This window comes from Mobula birostris, chromosome 5 (assembly GCF_030028105.1).
Source record: "Mobula birostris isolate sMobBir1 chromosome 5, sMobBir1.hap1, whole genome shotgun sequence".
Classification (NCBI taxonomy): Eukaryota; Metazoa; Chordata; class Chondrichthyes; order Myliobatiformes; family Myliobatidae; genus Mobula; species Mobula birostris.
Window position 1 is genome coordinate 126084568 of NC_092374.1, and position 20781 is coordinate 126105348.

Below are 20781 nucleotides of genomic sequence, written 5' to 3' on the forward strand. Positions count from 1 at the left end.
CTCTTGTATCCCCTTTTGCCAATCACCTGTCCAGCTCTTGGCTCCATCCCTCCCCCTCCTGTCTTCTCCTATCATTTTGGATCTCCCCCTCCCCCTCCAACTTTCAAATCCCTTACTCACTCTTCCTTCAGTTAGTCCTGACGAAGGGTCTCGGCCTGAAACGTCGACAGCACCTCTTCCTACAGATGCTGCCTGGCCTGCTGCGTTCACCAGCAGCTTTGATGTGTGTTGCTTGAATTTCCAGCATCTGCAGAATTCCTGTTGTTTCCATCTTTACTATTGTACATTTACTGTTTACAATGCATGCTTGAGGGAAGGCTGATAGTTCTATTATGCTGTTCACAATCAGGATTTCTCACACCTACAATTAATGAAATGTTTTTGAAGTATACTTACTTTTGTAATCTAGAAAATGTAAGAGCCAATCTGCATACAGCAAGCTCCAACCATTTCATCCTTACCCCGGTGATCAAATTTTCAGCTGTTTGTTACATATTGTCTTGAAAACCTAGAATAACTCATTTGTTTGTCTAAAATAGTGTTCTAGAATTTTTGTATTTATTGTGAAGGCATGTTTGCATTTGATAGGTGGTGCAGGAAAAACAATGCGGTAAATTAGGTTTGCAGCTGAAGGCAGATCCAAAATTAGGTTGTTCTTCCAAATTGATAACCTAAGAGAAGATTCTGTAATGTTCTACATCATCTACATTATGTTCTACCCTGGCCTTTAGCATTATCATGGAAAAGGATAAAATCAGACAGGACAGGAAAATTTTTAATTGGGGAAGGGCAAATTATGAGGTTATAAGGCTAGAACTTGCAGGTGTGAATTGGGATGATATTTTTGCAGGGAAATATACTATGGACATGTGGTCGATGTTTAGAGATCTCTTGCAGGATGTTAGGGATAAATTTGTCCCGGTGAGGAAGATAAAGAATGGTAGGGTGAAGAAACCATGGGTGACAAGTGAGTTGGAAAATTTAGTTAGGTGGAAGAAGGCAGCATACATGAGTTTTAGGAAGCAAGGATCAGATGGGTCTATTGAGGAATATAGGGAAGCAAGAAAGGAGTTTAAGGGGCTGAGAAGAGCAAGAAGGGGGCACGAGAAGGCCTTGGCGAGTAGGGTAAAGGAAAACCCCAAGGCATTCTTCAATTATGTGAAGAACAAAAGGATGACAGGAGTGAATATAGGACCAATTAGAGGTAAAGGTGGGAAGATGTGCCTGGAGGCTGTGGAAGTGAGTAAGGTCCTCAATGAATACTTCTCTTCGGTATTCACCAATGAGAGGGAACTTGATGATGGTGAGGACGATATGAGTGAGGTTGATGTTCTGGAGCATGTTGATAGTAAGGGAGAGGAGGTGTTGGAGTTGTTAAAATACATTAGGATGGATAAGTCCCCGGGGCCTGACTGAATATTCCCCAAGCTGCTCCACGAGGCAAGGGAAGAGATTGCTGAGCCTCTGGCTAGGATCTTTATGTCCTCGTTGTCCACGGAAATGGTACCGGAGGATTGGAGGGAGGCGAATGTTGTCCCTTTGTTCAAAAAAGGTGGTAGGGATAGTCTGGGTAATTATAGACCAGTGAGCCTTACGTCTGTGGTGGGAAAGCTGTTGGAAAAGATTCTTAGAGATAGGATCTATGGGCATTTAGAGAATCATGGTCTGATCAGGGACAGTCAGCATGGCTTTGTGAAGGGCAGATCATGTCTAACAAGCCTGATAGAGTTCTTTGAGGAGGTGACCAGGTATATAGATGAGGGTAGTGCAGTGGATGTGATCTATATGGATTTTAGTAAGGCATTTGACAAGGTTCCACACGGTAGGCTTATTCAGAAAGTCAGAAGGCATGGGATCCAGGGAAGTTTGGCCAGGTGGGTTCAGAATTGGCTTGCCTGCAGAAGGCAGGGGGTCGTGGTGGAGGGAGTACATTCAGCTTGGAGGATTGTGATTAGTGGTGTCCCACAAGGATCTGTTCTGGAACCTCTACTTTTCGTGATTTTTATTAACGACCTGGATGTAGGGGTAGAAGGGTGGGTTGGCAAGTTTGCAGACGACGCAAAGGTTGGTGGTGTTGTAGATAGTGTAGAGGATTGTCGAAGATTGCAGAGAGACATTGATAGGATACAGAAGTGGCAGATAGAATTCAACCCAAAGTAGTGTGAGGTGGTACACTTTGGAAGGACAAACTCCAAAGCAGAGTACAAAGTAAATGGCAGGGTACTTGGTAGTGTGGAGGAGCAGAGGGATCTGGGGGTACATGCCCACAGATCCCTGAAAGTTGCCTCACAGGTAGACAGGGTAATTAGGAAAGCTTATGGGGTGTTAGCTTTCATAAGTCAAGGGATAGAGTTTAGGAGTCGCAATGTAATGATGCAGCTCTATAAAACTCTGGTTCAGCCACACTTGGAGTACTGTGTCCAGTTCTGGTCACCTCACTATAGGAAGGATGTGGAAGCATTGGAAAGGGTACAGAGGAGATTTGCTGAGATGCTGCCTGGTTTAGAAAGTATGTATTATGATCAGAGATTAAGGGAGCTAGGGCTTTACTCTTTGGAGAGGAGGAGGATAAGAGGAGATATAATAGAGGTGTACGAGATAATGAGAGGAATCGATAGAGTGGATAGCCAGCGCCTCTTCCCCAGGGCACCACTGCTCAATACAAGAGGACATGGCTTTAAGGTAAGGGGTGGGAAGTTCAAGGGGGATATTAGAGGAAGGTTTTTTACTCAGAGAGTGGTTGGTGTGTGGAATGCACTGCCTGAGTCAGTGGTGGAGGCAGATACACTAATGAAGTTTAAGAGACTACTAGACAGGTATATGGAGGAATTTAAGGTGGGGGGGTTATATGGGAGGCAGGTTTTGAGGGTCGGCACAACATTGTGGGCCGAAAGGCCTGTAATGTGCTGTACTGTTTCTATGTCCTATCAGTGAAAATTGTTTTAAAAATACCTTTTTAATTTTGCTACAACATAAGTAATCCGAAGTTTTGCAAACCAAGGTTATATTTAGACTTCCTCAAGAACAATTTTGAAGGGCCAAAGAAATCGTTCAAGATGCCCTTACCAGATTCTGGTTTTAAAACTCATCATTGTAAGGACTTTCTCCTTTACAAAACAAGGTAACCGGTTTGTTTACAATGTGTTCATTTCTGTATTTGGCAAATTCTGCCAAATGTTTTGTAATACCAAAACATAATTAGCTTGAAATTACCTGTCATTGAGTACAATACCAGCCTGGAGATTTTAAATATACCCAGCAAAGTTATTAGTGCCTTATCCATGAGGTAATTGTAAACATTGGTATCTATTTAATAATAGATTGTCCTAGTTCAGTATTTGATACCATTCTTATTTAATGGAAGAGGTAAGGAAAACTAAATGCTTATTAAAAGCTGAGAAAATCTATTTCCTAGAGCTCATTTTTATAACTCAAACTAAAATTCAATATATCATTGGAGTTCTCACAATTGATGTGCATTTGCTAGAGTTATAAAACATATTAATGTCTGGAAAACAGTTCATTTTGTTAAATTGGTATTGTATGCTTAACGTTTCTGTGAACGAAAGGTTATTTTCAGAAGTTCCGTATGCTGATTATTTTTGGTGTGTCCCAGCATTATTTTAGTAATGATTTTTTTTCTTGTAATAATACATCCTTAGCAAGAATTTCCAACGATAATAGACTATTTTGCAGTACTAAAGAAATATCTGGCAAGCCTTCAGGGATCTTTAACATTTTAAACTAGTGGAACTAAAAACTCATTGGGAAGAGATTCTGTACAGGTGTTCCCTGCTTTTTGAAGGTTCACTTTACGAAACCTCACTATTACGAAAGACCCACATTAGTTCCCTGTTTTTGCTGACAGAACGTGTTTTCACTGTTACGAATAAAGGTAGTGCGTGATAAAAAGCAACACGCGCCCCAAGCAGCCGCTCTCCCCCGGATTCGGAACAGCATTCTCGCCAGCATTGCTTAAACACGTGCCTGTGAGCAGTCGTTAGCAAGATGAGTTCTAAGGTATCAGAAAAGCCTAAAAGAGCTCGTAAGGGTGTTGCACTTACTGTAAAACTAGACATAATTAAGCATTTCGATCGTGGTGAACGAAGTAAGGACAAAGTGAGTTTGGCTTGTGGAAGTTGATGAAGATGATGTTGAAGAGGTTTTGGCATCCCATGACCAAGAACTGATAGATGAAGAGCTGATGCAATTGGAAGAGGAAAGGATAACAATCGAAACCAAATGAGTAATGATAAAGTACGACTTTAATTTTGAAAGGGTACGTCGGTTTAGGGCATATTTGCAAGATGGTTTGAGTCCTTACAAAGAACTGTATGATCTAAAAATGCGCGAGGCTGAGCAGTCAAGCAAGCCTTCCACATCAGCCACAGCAGACGACGAACCTCGACCTTCGACTTCGAGGCAGGCAGTCAGGAGAAGATGACCTGCCTGCCCTAATGGAAACAGACAACGATGAGATGACACCCCAGTGTCCCACCACCCCAACCCCCAGGCCGTGGGTCGGTATTGGTTCGCTGGAGGGTGGGGGCACTGCACCACCCCAGACTCCAACGACTCAGCCTAACACACCATCATCAGTGTGCTCGATGTCTTCCCAATTCCCGTAAGTGATACTACACTGTACATACATTATTTGTACTTTATATCGGCTGTGTTATTTGGTGTGATTCGGCAGCTTCATAGCTTAAAAGTTGCTGGGGAGAGTGTTTTTGCTGACGGCACTTGCGCGTGTTTCTGCGGAGAGCGCTTGCATGAGATTTTCGCTACGGCAAACAGTTCAGGCAATGATTGTGGAGAAGTATTTCTACTTTATATAGGCTGTGTATTTATCATATCATTCCTGCTTTTACTATGTGTTACTGTTATTTTAGTTTTATGTGTTATTTGGTATGATTTGGTAGATTATTTTTGGGTCTACGAACGCTCACAAAATTTTCCCATATAAATTAATGGTAATTGCTTCTTCGCTTTATGACATTCTGGCTTACGAACCGTTTCATAGGAACGCTGTACCTTCGGATGGCGGGGGAAACCTGTACTTTGCAAGAAAGGTTTGTATGATATTTATCTTGCTGTTCAAATATATATGCATATTAATTTCTGAACTTTCTGTGGCAAGTTAGTAGACCTCATCAGCCACATTGAAACACTTTAAAGTGAAGTGAAAGTAAGTCATCTTCAACACTGAGGGACTGCCTAAGAGGAGGAAGATTGGGCAGTCATTCTGCAAAACAAGCAACCCAGAAAATCTGAATATGTGTTTTTTTTTCCAAAATTAATGTTGGAGAGGCATAAATCAGCCAGCAAGTTGTACCGTATGGGGTATCTCTTATCCACAAGTTTCTGAAAAAATAGTGCATTAATGATAGTGGGTTTCAAACACCTTTTGTTTTAAACTGCAGATCATATAGGAAAAGACAGTGATTTCTGCATTTCATCACTAGGTCTCTCTAGAGTGATATTGTTTTTCAAATTGATGACTTGTAAGCCTGTAATATATACTGAAGAATATGCAGCATCTTTGTGAACTAACTATCTTGGTCCTTACTATCTCTTTGGCAACCGGTTTTGTCTGAATGTTAGTCTGATTTGGGATATGATCCTTAGGACTGACAGGAGAAAATAGGAGGGAATCCATGTAAATTCTATGCAATTTTTTAATAGTTAAAATTGGTAGCCAATAGCAGGTAATTTTGAACATTGCGCAAGAAAGAGAATGGATTTCTTTTGAATAAAATGTATTTCTTGTGTGATGCCAGAGTGGTTTGGGGGTGTTGATTACTCTGTTAAATATATAGCGTCTACAGTGGTCTCATCTTTACTGTATTTTTTAAGGAAAAGCTGCTTTTCTGAGGTTTTCAGCTATTTGTTACCAGGGGTTCTTTTTAATTTCACATAACAGTATCTACAATGGTCATTTATATGGCATCCTTTCTGATTGCAAAATATTATTAACACTGGTGCCATGCATCTTGTAAAATTGCATTTGGATCAAAGATAATTTTGAACAGGTAAGCTTGGCCAGAATTAAGTAAGACTAAATATGGAATTCTGGAGGATGGAGTTCGATTGCTGAATGCACACTTAACAATGTGGGGATGATAAAATTTTTAGATTAGATTCAGTATGTGGTGGTACACAAACATTTTTACTTGTCAATATTGAGTGCGCCATTTAGACGATCACAGTCTAGGTTTAAAAAAAAAACCTCTGGAGTAATGCCTTCTCCAAAAGCTATTTGGGGTCGGGTGTTCCAATCAATGAGATCAGGTTGGAGGTGTGGTTGTAGAGGTGCCTGCCCTATTTAAAAAAAAAGACACACAAAGTCAGGTTACTGACAGAGCCTGCTCTTCTCAAGAAAGATCTGCTTATATGCACCATGCCTCAATCAAAACAACTTTGAACAAGGATCCCCAACCTTTTTTGCACTGCAGACTGGTTTAATATTGACAATATCCTTGCGGACCGGCCAACCGGTGGGGGGGAGGGGTGTTCAAGTAGGGTTAAACTCACCTCAACGTGTCTTTTACAGTTAGGGTTGCCAACTTTCTCACTCCCTAATAAGGGACAAAAGCAGCAATCAAATCCCGGCACACTTGTGTTTACCCGAGGAAAGACTATCATGACCATGAAGCCTTGCACGGGCACCTGTGTGCGCATGCACGTACATCCCCATTTTTTTTTTGTCCACAAATCGGTTTTGGCTTAATCTTCCCGACTATACTGTACGTGCATTATTTCTACTTTATATAGGCTGTGTATTTATCATATCATTCCTGCGTTTACTATATGTTAGTGTTATTTTCGGTTTTACATGTTATTTGGTATGATTTGGTAAGTTATTTTTTGGGACTGGGAACGCTCAAAAATTTTTCCCATATAAATTAATGGTAATCGCTTCTTCACTTTACGCCACTTCAGCACGAATGGTTTCATAGGAAAGCTCTACCTTAGTGGCAGAAATACGGAAGGTGGACGGTCTCTTATGGGAGAAACCAATTTAACCCAATATACAGGATGTCCCGGCAAATACGGGACAGTTGGCAGCCCTATGTTCAAGTTCAACAGTGCGTGACAGGGAATGAGGAAAGGTGCAGCTGGCTCATATCGTTTCCTTGCAGCCCGGTAGCACATGCTTTGCGGCCCAGTGCTTGGGGACCGCTGGCTTTGAAGACCTTAGAAGAAGAATTGTAGAGATGCACGAAATTGGAAAAGGCTCCAAAAAGACTGCTCCGTTTTTGTTAGTATTTTGTGTGGGAGAAGGGATTTGGGATCAATGTGCCTGATTTGTTTTGCTCAGTTTTTGTGTAGGAGGAAGGATTTGGGGGTTGATGATTGTGCTGCATTTCTTTCTTGGATTCATAACTACCTGGAGAATTGAAGAATTTCAGAGTTGTATACTTTGAAAATAAATGAACCTTTGAATCTCTGAAAAGCATTTCTGAAGCCCTGAATGCTCATCAGTGCACAGTAAGAGAAATTGCCTACAAATGGAAGAAATTCAGAACTGTTGCTACTCCCCCTCAGAGTGCGTGTCCTGCAAAGATCAGACCAAGAGCACAGTGTACAATGCTGAAGGAGGTGGAAAAGAATCCAAGGGCAGCAAAAGACCTGCAGACATCTCTAGAACTTGCTAAAGTCTCTGTTCATGTGTCCACTATAAGAAATACACTGAACATGAATGATGTTCATGGAAGGACACCACAGAGAAAACCACTACTCTCCAAAAAGAAACATTGTATCTCTCAAGTTTGCAAAAGACCACTTGGGTGTTCCACGCTTCTGGGACAATGTTCTGGGCACCGATGAGACAAAAGTTCAACTTTTTGACAGAAATGCATACTGCTGTGTTTGGGGAGAGAAAGGATACTGTACACCAACACCAAAACCTCATCCCAACTGTGAAGCATGATGAAAGGAGCATCATAGTCTGGGGCTGCTTTACTGCCTCAGGGCCTAGAAAGCTTGCAATCTTTGAGGGAATAATGAATTCAAACTTGTATCTAGACCTTTTACAGGAGAATGTCAGGGTAGCAGACCATCACCTGAAGCTTAATAGAAGTTGGATAATGCAACAAGACACTGATCTAAGAGAAAAGAGTAAATCAACAACAGAATGGTTTAAAAAGGAAATTTGTTTTTTGTAATGGCCAAGTCAGAGTCCAGATCTTAACCCAATTGAGAAGCTGTAGCATGACCTGAAGAGGGCTGTTCCTGTAAGGTATCCCAGAAATATTGATGAACTGAAACAGTTTTGTATGGAGGAATGGTCTAAAATTCCTCCTTGCCATTGTGCAAGTCTGATCAGCAGCTACAGGAAACGTTTGGAGGTTATTGCTGCTAAAGGAGGCTCTACCAGTTATTAAATACAAGAGTTCACATATTTTATCCAGCTTGAACTGTGAAAGATTAAACAATGAGTTCAGTAAACACATGAAAAGTACAATTGTTTGTGTTTTACTAGTTTAGGCAGCTTGTGTTTGTCTATTATTGTGACTTGGATGAAGATCAGACCACATTTTATGAGTAACTAATGCAGAAAACTGGGTAATCGCACCGGATTCATGAACTTCTTCAGATTGAAGGTTCAGAGGAAATATTGAAGAGAAGAAGGGGGTGACACTAGGAAATTTGAAAATGAGGATAAGAATTGGAAGAAGGGCAGTAAGGCTTTTTGTTCTGAAGAATAAAATGTGGGAATCCAGCCAGAAGTGTGATGGGTTAGTCATATAAACAATGAAACATTGAGCTTTTGTTCCTTCAAACTGGAGATTTCACATTTCCTCTAGGAAGCAAGTAGCCTGGCTGAAAGTGAATAGTTTTTATCTTGTATTGGTTGATTAACAGCTTATTCTTTAATTCATGCAGTTGTTCCTGATCTTTCAAGCTGTCTCCTTGTATTTTTAAATCAATACTTGGTTCTACAGTTACGTAGTCCTTTGATCCTTCTTCCTCAGTGTCACTCTTGCATTCTTCGATTCCTATGATTATTTTCCTTTTGTTCAATTAATATAATCCTTCTTGGCAATTACTCTTGTCCTGAATGTTTGATGTTTTTCATCCATTAAAAAGCATAATGTTAATTTTGTAAAACTCCATTCAAAACTTTAAAGTTTGCTTTAATGTTAAACTCATACAAAGAGAAAGATGGTACACTGTTTAGAAGTCAGTATTTTCTTTCATGCAAATATTAAGAAGGGCAGAGATATGTGAAAAACCTTATTATCTTCTGTTTTGAAAATATTCTTGAGCAACGTAGATTGAAACAGAAACCCCTCAGCACAATACAGGCCCTTCGGCCCAGAATGCTGTGCCAAACATTTACCTACTTTAGAAATTACCCAGGGTTACCCATAGACCTTTATTTTTCTAAGCTCCATGTACCTATCCAGGAGTCTCTTAAAGGACACTATCGTATCCGCCTCTACCACTATCACTGTCAGCCCATTCCATGCACTCACCACTCTCTGCTTTAAAAAAAAATTACCCCTGACATCTCTGTATCTACTTCCCTTTTCTTGGTCTGTGCTTGCGTGCGTGCGAGTGTGCATGCGTGCGCGTCTGCATGCGTGCGCGTCTGTGCGTGCGTCCGTGATGATGTCTTTTTCATGACTTTTTTTTTAACAAGGCAGGGAACCAGGGAGAGTGAAAGACTGTGTGGCGTGCCACTCCTCACACAGACATTTTTTCGCAATATTTTCCCTTTGTTTTACGAGGTCGAGTTGCGATCTCGACACTCAACCCGGCACGGATGGAAAGCGTACTCAGGAGCAGACCCGACTGGTTTCAAACCCAGGAACCTCCGCTCCCGGGTCCAGCGCCGATGTCATTGCGCCACCAGGCGGCCCCCTCTGTATCTACTTTCAAGCACCTTAAAACTGTGCCCTCTCGTGTTAGCCATTTCAGCCCTGGGAAAAAGCCTCTGACCATCCACACGATGTGCCCCAGGCTACTGTGGGAGGCGAGGGAGGAGATTGCTGAGCCTCTGGCAATGGTCTTTGCATCATCAATGGGGATGGGAGCGGTTCCGGAGGATTGGAGGGTTGCAGATGTTGTTCCCTTATTCAAGAAAGAGAGTAGAGATAGCTCAGGAAATTATAGACTAGTGAGTCTTACTTCAGTGGTTGGTAAGTCGATGGAAAGGATCCTGAGAGGCAGGATTTATGAACGTTTGGAGAGGCAAATAATATGATTAAGAATAGTTAGCATGGCTTTGTCAAAGGCAGGTCTTATGAGCCTGATTGAATTTTTGAGGATGCCGACAACACATTGATGAAGGTAGAGCAGTAGATGTAGTGTATGTGGATTTCAGCAAGGCATTTAATAAGGTACCCCATGCAAGTCTTATTGAGTAAGTAAGGAAACATGGGATTCAAGGGGACATTGCTTTGTGGATCTGGAATTGGCTTGCTCACAGAAGACAAATAGTGGTTGTAGACCGGTCATATTCTGCATGGAGGTCGGTGACCAGTGGTATGCCTCAGGGATCTGTTCTGGGACCCCTTCTCTTCATGATTTTCATAAATAACCTGGATGAGGAAGTGGAGGGATGGGTAAGTAAATCTGCTGATGACACAAAGGTTGGGGGTGTTGTGGATAGTGTGGAGGGCTGTCAGAGGTTACAACGGGACATTGATAGGATGCAAAACTGGACTGAGAAGTGGCAGATGGAGTTTAATCCAGATAAGTGTGAGTTGGTTCATTTTGGTAGGTCAAATATGATGGCGGAATAATGGTCAGACTCTTGGCAGTGTGGAGGATCAGAGGGATCTTGGAGTCCGAGTCATTAAGACACTCAAAGCTGCTGTGCTGGTTAACTCTGTGGTTAAGAAGGCATACGGTGCATTCGCCTTCTTCAACTGTGGGATTGAGTTTAAGAGACGAGAGGTGATGTTACACCTATATAGGACCCTGGTCATATTCCACTTGGAGTACTGTGCTCAGTTCTGGTCACCTCATAGGAACATAGAAAACCCACAGCACAATACAGGCCCTTCGGCCCACAAAGCTGCACCGAACATGCCCCCACCCCAGAACCACCTAGGCTTACCCGTAGCCCTCTACCCCTCCGAGCTCCATGCACCCATCCAGGAGTCCCCAAAAAGACCCCACTGCCTCTACTGCTGCTGGCAATCCACTCCACGCACTCACAACTCACCACTCTTCGCGCAAAAAAATTACCCCTGACAACCCCTCCGCACCCACCTCTGAGCACCCCAAAACTATGCCCTCCCGTGCCAGCCACTTCAACCCTGGGAAAAAACCTTTTGACCATCCACACGACCAATGCCTCCCACCATCCGGCACACCTCCACCAGGCCACCTCACATCCCCCGTCGCTCCCAGAAGACAGAAAAATCATTGCAGTTAAAAGAAAATGTATTGCAGAACTGCTAAGTGGAAATAATAGTCTGCTGGAGGAACTCAAAGGATCCAGCAGCATCTTCAGAGTAGTTTAAGGGGGGAGAGAAGGAATTTCTGGCTGAAACCTTGCATCAATCATGATACAGATCAACCAGAAACCATCCTGATGAAGGGTCTTGGTCCACAACCTAGGCTGTTTATTCATCTCTATGGATGTTGCATGACTCGATGAGTTCCTCCAGCATTTTGTTTGTTGCTCAAGATAGGAGCCCTTCCCTCTCTTCCCCCCCGCCTCTCTTCCCCCCTCCTCTCTCCCCCCCCCTCTCTTCCCCCCACCTCTCTTCCCCCCACCTCTCTTCCCCCCACCTCTCTTCCCCCCACCTCTCTTCCCCCCACCTCTCTTCCCCCCACCTCTCTTCCCCCCCTCGAAGTGATCCCTGATCTGTTGAGCTCCTCCTATAGACTGTTACTTCTAGTACCTGCAGTATCTTCTCATTCCCTTTGGGCTTTCATTTTCACTTTTCCCAGTTTCTTTGATCACCAAATGTTATATTTTTACAGAAGAAATTAGCATGTTTAAATCCATTGTCTTTAAGCACAAGTTTAGGTCCTCAGTAGCTAACATGAAAGAGCATACATTCTTGAAAATGCAGATTGCCAATTGATTGTGCAGGAAGTTGAATATGAAGCCACTTATGCAAACTTTGCCGTAAATCACAAGAAAAACATTATTTTGTGAACATATAAATTTAAATCTTAATTTATTGTTACAAGAAGTTTGTGAATTAATTATTACACAAGGAAATTAGCTTAATTGTAAAAGTTCATGCATCAGTTAAATATTGAGTGCATTAGCACTTTGTGTTAACATTTATTAAAATTGCTTTTGCCTTTTGACGTTTAATTCTGAGTACTAAGTGCAAAACAAAATAAGTGTTTTTAAATTTACTATTTTAATTATATACAGAACTTAATTTAAAATCAAGCAATCTTTCCATTAGAAATCCTTAACTAAATTTGATTAATATCTTTTTTTTGTTGCTCCTTAGAAAGCCACTGACATCAACTTTACCAAATGCAGGAGAAATTCATAAGGGCTGGTTAATATAAATAGCTAAAGTAACACGTACTTGCTGGTTAACTTTGGTAACAAGTTTAAGCTCAGTACTGTGGAAGATGCCTGTATTTATGCTAAAGCATTCAGAAGTTGCTGATTTTATTTTTTTACCTGTTTATTTAGAGCTGCAGCGTGGAACAGAGCATTCCGGAACAATGAAGCCGCATGGTCCAGCAACCCATCTACTTAGCACTAGCTTAATCGCAGGGTAATTTTTAGTGGCCAGTTAACCTACTGACTAGTTTATCTTTGAGCTGTGGGAGGAAACCAGAGTATCTGGCGCCTATGCAGTCACTGGGAGAATATTCAAATTCCTTACAGACAGCGCCGGAATTGAACTCCGATTTTGAGCACCCTGAACTGTAATAGCATCATGCTAAGCACTATACTATTGTAGTGCCAGTATGGGTAAATTGGTTTATTTTCCTGTACTGAGGCAGAGTAGAAAATCTTTGTTTTGCATAGTACCCATACTGGTCATTTCATTTTGTCAATTGAAAACAATAACAGAATGCACAGTAGTGTTACAGTTGCAGCCAAAGTTCAGTACAGGCAGATATTAACGTGCAAGGCCATATGAGGTAGTTTGTGACATCAAGAGTCCTCCGTCTTGTGGGGCACCATTGAGGACAACCATGGCAGAGATGCTACTGGGTAACCTTACTGATTGTGATCTGTTGGTCTGAAAGAATCCAGTTTGCAAAATGAGATGTTGAGTCTCAAGTCTTGGAGTTTAGAGATGAGTTTGATTGAAACTACACCATTGAAAGCAGAGCTGTCATCAATAAACAGTAGTGAACAGTCGGCACTAACAGTGAATTCATGTGTTCTGGTATAGTAAAATATGGTCTGCATCTAAATGATGTTTGACAAGTACTAAATATTGTGATTTGCTCTGTTTGTAGTGTTACCTTAAAGAAGTTGTAAATGAAGGCCAGTAGTAATTCTCTTCAGTATACTTCTCATTTCATCTAACCTATTTCATTAAATGCTGCAAACAGGCTGTGGGTTCACTCTCCACCTTTTATTATTTAATGAAACGTAATCCATTTCAAGAAATCACATTTATCAAGTCAAGTTTATTGTCATTTAACTATATGCATGATTTCTGCCAAATGAGATCACTATTTCTCCAGACCAGGGTGTAAAACACAGTAGTACACATTACATACATATAACACACAATAGCTTGGGAAAGTAAATATTAAATCTGCAAATGAATTACACATAGAATAATTGCATAAATTAAATATAGGATACAGTACAAATTATCCGGTGACTCTGAATGCATTGTAGCAGGGAGTTCAGAAGCCTAATGGCCTGAGGGAAGAAGCAGTTTCCCATCCTGACTGTTCTTGTCTTCATGCAGTTATTTCATAAATAACTCAGTTGTTTTTTGACTTCTCGCTGACTTCCTTTTGTTTCTTTCTCATGAAATGTTCCTTTACGAAATGCAGAAACATGGCAAGCAATTTAACCAATATTTTGCTCAAATAACAGCACGTAATCCTTGCATGCACCTAAGTGGTTTAAAATGTATAATACTCTATCTCACAATGCAGTGTGTCTTTTAGAGCATTTGGTAATGTGCAATAAATGTGTGTTGACTGCTGATGTCATTTTTTTATATGGATTACTGGGGCTGAGTCACAACTTGAATTTGGAGAAATTTAATTACTGTTTCAAATTACAGATGATCTTCAAGCAATTTCAAGGACAAATGTTGACATCAGTCAATTTATCTTAAATCTGCTGTGTTATTGTTTAAAACAAAAACTCTTATTTCATCATAATTCAAATTTTTTTTTTAATTTGGTTCACGTTTCCATTAGTATTACTGTTTCATTAGAATCCGTGACTTTAAATGTCACTGTATAATATATGTATGGTGAATGGTATGTTATTTATTTGATTAGTTCTTTGCTAATTTTGCACAGTGAATTAATTTTCAGTTATCTAATCTAAATTTGTATATTTACAGGATTTTGTATGAAGAATGAATTGTTCAAAACTTTGGAGATAATGAGAAATGAATTTGGAAGGTTGCTTCGTTAAATGCGAGAACCACCTGCATTTGGATTTGCGTAAGAAATAGAAATTATGTTCATTGAAAAATGTGGCCTTCTATGGATTCAATTAGAAGAAGATTATATTGGTTTTGAAAATCAACACTAGTCTGTAGGAATAAGTGGAACTGAAAAAAAAACTAATTTCAAAACATAATTTATCTTGAAGCTCAGAACGGATTTGAGGATTTTTGTGAATCATGTACAACGTGATCAAGAAGCAGCTGGTTCTCTCCATGTAGCACTACTGTACAACTCCAAACACTCTGAATCATCCAACAGCATTAAATGAATGTGGATTATTATGAGACAGTGACTTTATACAAAATGGTGGTTTTTGAAGAAATGGTTCCTCACTGAGCCCAAACATCACCTCCAGTACTTTTACAGTGGGCAAGCACTGTACCATATGGTCACGTTTCAGAGACCATGATGACATGAAATCCAAAGATATCATTTGACTTTTGATATCTTTGGTGTGTCACAAGCAGAAACGTGAAAATGAATGGAGGAAATGAAAATGATGGTGAAAAAGATGGAGGAGCAGCAGTCCAAGTTCCAATAGGATGGCAGCGGCAAGTTGATCAGAATGGAGTGCTATACATGAGGTATGTTCTGCATTTACTTTTATGTGCTAAACACAGGAAACAGTAGGTGGAGGAGAGAATGACTTTCAAATTTATTTCTGGGTCAAACACAGAGTGAATTTAAAATGTCAGTTTGCTTTATAGTTCTGTATTATGTCATTTAATTGTTCACTGATTTTTTTTCCACAATTGAAACTGAATTCCAATGTATCGATCCTGAAATTCATCATTGTGTGATCTATTTAGAGGTCAACAGTATATTAATTTTCAACAAAAATAATTTTTGAGGTGATTGAAATAAAAGTATAGCAGTTTTCAAGACTTTCTATGAAAAACTTTCCCGAATGTTCAGTTATAAATTAATTTTGAGATTTAGCGATTTAACTATACGATAGAGGAAGGCTTCTGATTTAGTCTGTAATTAATGTGGAATTAGAAAGACCTGTAAGATACTAGTGAGAAATAAGGAAATTACAGTAGGTTTGCTTTTGAAAAATAAGTGGGAAAAACTGGACAAGGTATATTCTTCCTGTTAAAATTGTGCAATGGGATCTAATTTGAAAGTTGTGTTCAAGTTTAATTGTCATTCAACCATACACATGTATACAGCTAAATGAAACAGTATTCCTCCACGGCCAAGGTGTAAATCACAGTACATACGGTCAAACATAGTACACACGTATAGTTATGATAGCACATACAGTCACAAAATAATATGAGTGCAACTCCCAGAATATTGGGGTTTTCTACAATATTACTTGGTCAACAATCTATTTTACAAACAGATTCATTTAAAGAAAGGTTACGACCAATCGAATTGAAGTGATCTGTCAGCACATGCATACTTAAAAGTGGTGACTGGAGTAAGTTTTACAGCAAAAATTGACAGATGGAGTTCTTGTATTGAATGCATCTTTTGCGACTTTGATTAGAATGATACATGTAGACAGCATATTATGCAGTGATTATGAACATTTGAGCACTGTTCCACTTGGATTGAAAATTGGCTGGCTGACAGAAAACAAAGAGTAGCGATTAACGGGTCCCTTTCGGAATGGCAGGGGGTGACCAGTGGGGTACCGCAGGGTTCAGTGCTGGGACCGCAGCTGTTTACAATATATATTAATGATTTAGATGAGGGAATTAAAAGTAACATTAGCAAATTTGCCGATGACACAAAGCTGGGTGGCAGTGTGAAATGTGAGGAGGATGTTATGAGAATGCAGGGTGACTTGGACAGGCTGGGTGAGTGGGCAGATGCATGGCAGATGCAGTTTAATGTGGATAAATGTGAGGTTATCCACTTTGGTGGTAAGAACGAGAAGGCAGATTATCTCAATGGAGTCAAGTTCGGAAAAGGGGAAGCACAACGAGATCTAGGTGTTTTTGTACATCAGTGGCTGAAAGCAAGCATGCAAGTACAGCAGGCAGTGAAGAAAGCTAATGGCATGCTGGCCTTCATAACAAGGGGAATTGAGCATAAGAGCAAAGAGGTCCTTCTGCAGTTGTACAGGGCCCTGGTGAGACCACACCTGGAGTACTGTGTGCAGTTTTGGTCTCCAAATTTGAGGAAGGACATTCTTGCTATTGAGGGAGAGTAACGTAGGTTCACAAGGTTAATTCCCGGGATGGTGGGACTGTCATATGTTGAAAGATTGGAGCGTTGGGGCTTGTATACTCTGGAATTTAGAAGGCTGAGAGGGGATCTTATTGAAACATAAGATTATTAAGGGATTGGACACGCTGGAAGCAGGAAGCATGTTCCCGCTGATGGGTGAGTCCAGAACCAGAGGCCACAGTTTTAAGAATTAGGGGTAGGCCATTTAGAACAGAGTTGAGGGAAAACTTTTTCACCCAGAGAGTGGTGGATATATGGAATGCTGTGCCCCAGAAGGCTGTGGAGGCCAAGTCTCTGGATGCTTTCAAAAAAGAGATGGATAGAGCTCTTAAAGATAGCGGAATCAAAGGTTATGGGGATAAGGCAGGAACTGGATACTGATTGTGGATGATCAGCCATGATCACAGTGAATGACAGTGCTGGCTCGAAGGGCCGAATGGCCTACTCCTGCACCTATTGTCTATTGTAACAGTTCTTTGTAAATCTACAAGTCTTGGCTTCAGTGGTGTTGGACTGTGTAGTAGTAAAAGATAGCTGCCATAGCAGAGATGTTAGGTCTGTCCTGTACCAAAAACAGAAAGAATTTTATTAATCCCTGCTGAAAAGTGGGCATGTGTAAAGGTTGCATGGCTGATGTTACCCACAGCCTGATAACATAGGGTGAATCTGTGGAATTCATTGCAGGCCTAGTCATTGGGTATACTTAAGGTGGAGATTGCTAGGTTCTTGATTAATCAGGACGTCAATTGTTACAGGGAGAAGGCAATTGGGGTTGTGAGGGATAATAAATCAGTCACGATGGAATGGCAGAACAGACTCTATGAACCAAATAGCTTAATTTTGCTCCTATGACTTATGCTCTAGCATAGGCAGGCAGTGACTGAATAAGAATTTTCTAGATTTTTCATTAATTCAGCAGGTTGATTTTGGGTTTCAAAGTTTAGGAGGTGATTTTTTTATATCTATATCTATATCTATCTATCTATCTATCTCAATGCTGTGCCTAAACTTCCACCAATTTATTTGGGATTTATTTAATTTACCATTTGGACTTCATTTGCTTGAAACTCAGCTTTAAAGATCATTTACACAAGAGATTCTGCAGATACTGAAAATCTAAAGCAACACACAAAATGCTGGAGGAACTGAGCAGGTCAGGCAGCATCTGTGGAAATGAATAAACAGTCGATGTTTATTCAAGTGTCTGGGCCCGAAACATCAACTGTTTATTCAGTTCCATCGATGCTGCCTGGCCTACTGAATTCCTCTAGCATTTTGTATGTGCTGTTAAAGATCATTTACTAACTAGTACAATTTCAGAAAGGTAACCCATTCCACTTCAGTTTCAATAAAGATCATGCAGTCAAAGCTCAACCAAAAATGATGCAATCCTAAATTTGCAATGTTTCAAGATGTGTAGATGAACAAATCTGAACAGCTTTTAGTGGATGAACAGTTTCAATGGATAAATAGTTGGACAAAATTATCATTGGTATTCATTGATCCAGAGCTGTCTGTTTCTGAATTATTTATGGTCATATAACCTACAGCACATTTCTGTGCCTAACTATTTTGCAGCCTAGTCCCGTTGACCTGCACCTGTACCACAGCACTCCATACCCCTCCCATCAATGTTTTATCCAAATTTCTCTTAAATGTTGAAATCAAATCTGTATTCACCACTTCTGGCAGCTTGTTCCACACTCTCACCACCCTCTGAGTGATGGAGTTTCCCCTTAAACTTCTCACCTTTCACCCTTAATCCAGGATCTCTAGTTATCTCACTAGAAAAACAAGTACGAGAAAATCTGCAGATGCTGGAAATCCAAGGCAACACACACAAAATACTGGAAGAACTCAGCAGGCCAGTCAGCATCTATGGAAAGGAATAATCAGTCAACATTTCGGGCCAAGACCCTCCAGTTCCTCCAGTGTGTGCATTGCCTCACTGGAGAAAGCCTTCTTGCCATATCTATACCTCTCATAATTTTCTGTACCTTGATCAAATCTCCCCTCAATCCTTTACCTTCTAGAGAATAAAGTCCTAACTATTCAACCTTTCCCTATAACTCAGGTCCTCAAGTCCCAGCAACATTCTTGTAAATGTTCTCTTTTCTCTGCACCTTTTCAGTGTTATTTACTTCTTTCCTGGAGGCAGCTGCCCAGGACTGCACACAATACTCCAAATTAGGCCTCACCAATGTCTTGAACAACTTCAACATAACATTCCCACTCCTGTACTGACTACTTTGATTTATGAAGGTCAATGTACCAAAAGCTCTCTTTATGACCCTATCTACTTTTGATGCCATTTTCAAGTAATTATGGATCTGTATTTTCTGATCCCTCTGTTTTACCACATTCCTCAGTGCCGTCCCATTCACTGTGTAGGTCCTACTCTGGTTTATCCTCCCAAAGTGCAACATCTCACACTTGTCTGCATTAAATTCTGTCTGCCATTTTCATCCCATTACTCTAGCTGGTCCAGATCCCACTGCAAGATTTGGTAACCTTTTTTGCTGTCCATTATGCTATCAATCTTGCTGTCATCCACAAATTTACTGATCCGGTTTACCACTTTATCATCAGATTGTTGGTTTTAGATAACAAACAATGGACCCAGCATTGGTCCCTGCGGCACACCACTAGTCATAGGCTTCCAGTCAAAGAGACAAATATCTATTACCACTCATTGTCTTCTCGCGCTGAGGCAATGCTGAATCCAATTTCCTCTTTCACCCTGAATGCCAAGCAACTTAACCTTCTGGACCAGCCTTCAATCCGGGACTTTGTCAAAGGCCTTGCTAAAATCCATGTGGGCAACAAACTCTGCCTTTCCTTCGTCAACCTTCCTGGTAACTTCCTCAAAAACCTCTCCATGTATTTATCCTCAAAGCTCAATTCTATGTGCACATGTAAAATCTATATTTACATTCATGATGTTCTTTGCTGTTGATTATATTTGTAACTGTGTGATGCCTCTAAAAGAATACGCATAGCTCCAAAAAAACAGCATTTAAGAGATTTTCTTTTATATCTGTGTCAAATATGAGGTAAATTATTTACAAGGAGGTCTTTTCTCTGTAGCATTACTTGCAAATTATTAGAGTTGTTATTGTTATGCAAACTGACTTTCTATGTGATGGTTGTAGTTTCAGCAGTGCAGCTTTAATTCTCTGAAAGCGTACCAGATCCAGAGAATTTTTCTGAATAATGTAGAAGCCATTTAAAGAGCTGTACAAGTCATGTGAACAAACTGCAAGGAGATGTGAGGTGAATTTTACAGGTTTTAATTTGCAATTAGACCTCAAGACTTATGAGCAGAATTAGGCTATTCGGCCTGTTGAATCTACTGGCTGATTTATTATCCCTTTCATCTCCATTCTCCTGCCTTCTCCCCATAAACTTTAATGCCCTTACTAATCAACCTCTACTTTAAATATGCCCAATGACTTTGCTTCCATAGCCTTCTGTGGGAATGAATTCCACAGATTGGCCACCCTCTGGCTAAAGAAATTTCTCCTCATCTCTATTCTAAAGGGATGTCCTTCTATTATGAGGTTGTGCCATCGAACCTTTGACTCCCCCCACTATAGGAACTATTCTCTCATGTCCACTCTATTTAGGCCTTGCAGTATTCAATAATAACTTCAAGCAGAATCCCCTTATTCTTCTATTCTCCTGGTACAGAGGGCCACCAAATGCTCCTCATATATTAACCCTTCTATTTCTGGGATCATTCTTAAGAACCTCCCCTGGACCCTTGCCAATGACAGCACATTCTTTCTTCAATAAAGGGCCCAAAACTGCTCACTGTACTCCTTGTGACCTGACCAATGCCTAACAAAACTTCAACATTATATCCTTGCTTTTATATTCTAGTCCTCTTGAAATAAATGCTAGCATTGTACTTGACTTCCTTACCACCAATTCAGCCTGCAAGTTAACCTTCAGGAAATCCTGCACGAGGACTCCCAAGTCCCCTTGCACCTCTGATTTCTGAATTTG

The 20781-nt window shown here is 40.5% G+C and overlaps 1 protein-coding gene across 5 annotated transcripts in view; it reads left to right on the forward strand.

The window, feature by feature from the left end:
• mbd5 (methyl-CpG binding domain protein 5) overlaps positions 1 to 20781 on the forward strand; it is a 233744-nt gene that overhangs the window by 123687 nt on the left and 89276 nt on the right. For all 5 annotated transcript variants that reach the window (XM_072258631.1, XM_072258635.1, XM_072258636.1 and 2 more), the window contains one exon: positions 14484 to 15176. In XM_072258631.1, coding sequence (XP_072114732.1) covers positions 15070 to 15176 — 107 coding nt within the window. In that variant the 5' untranslated portion in view covers positions 14484 to 15069. The remainder of the gene's footprint in view (positions 1 to 14483; positions 15177 to 20781) is intronic.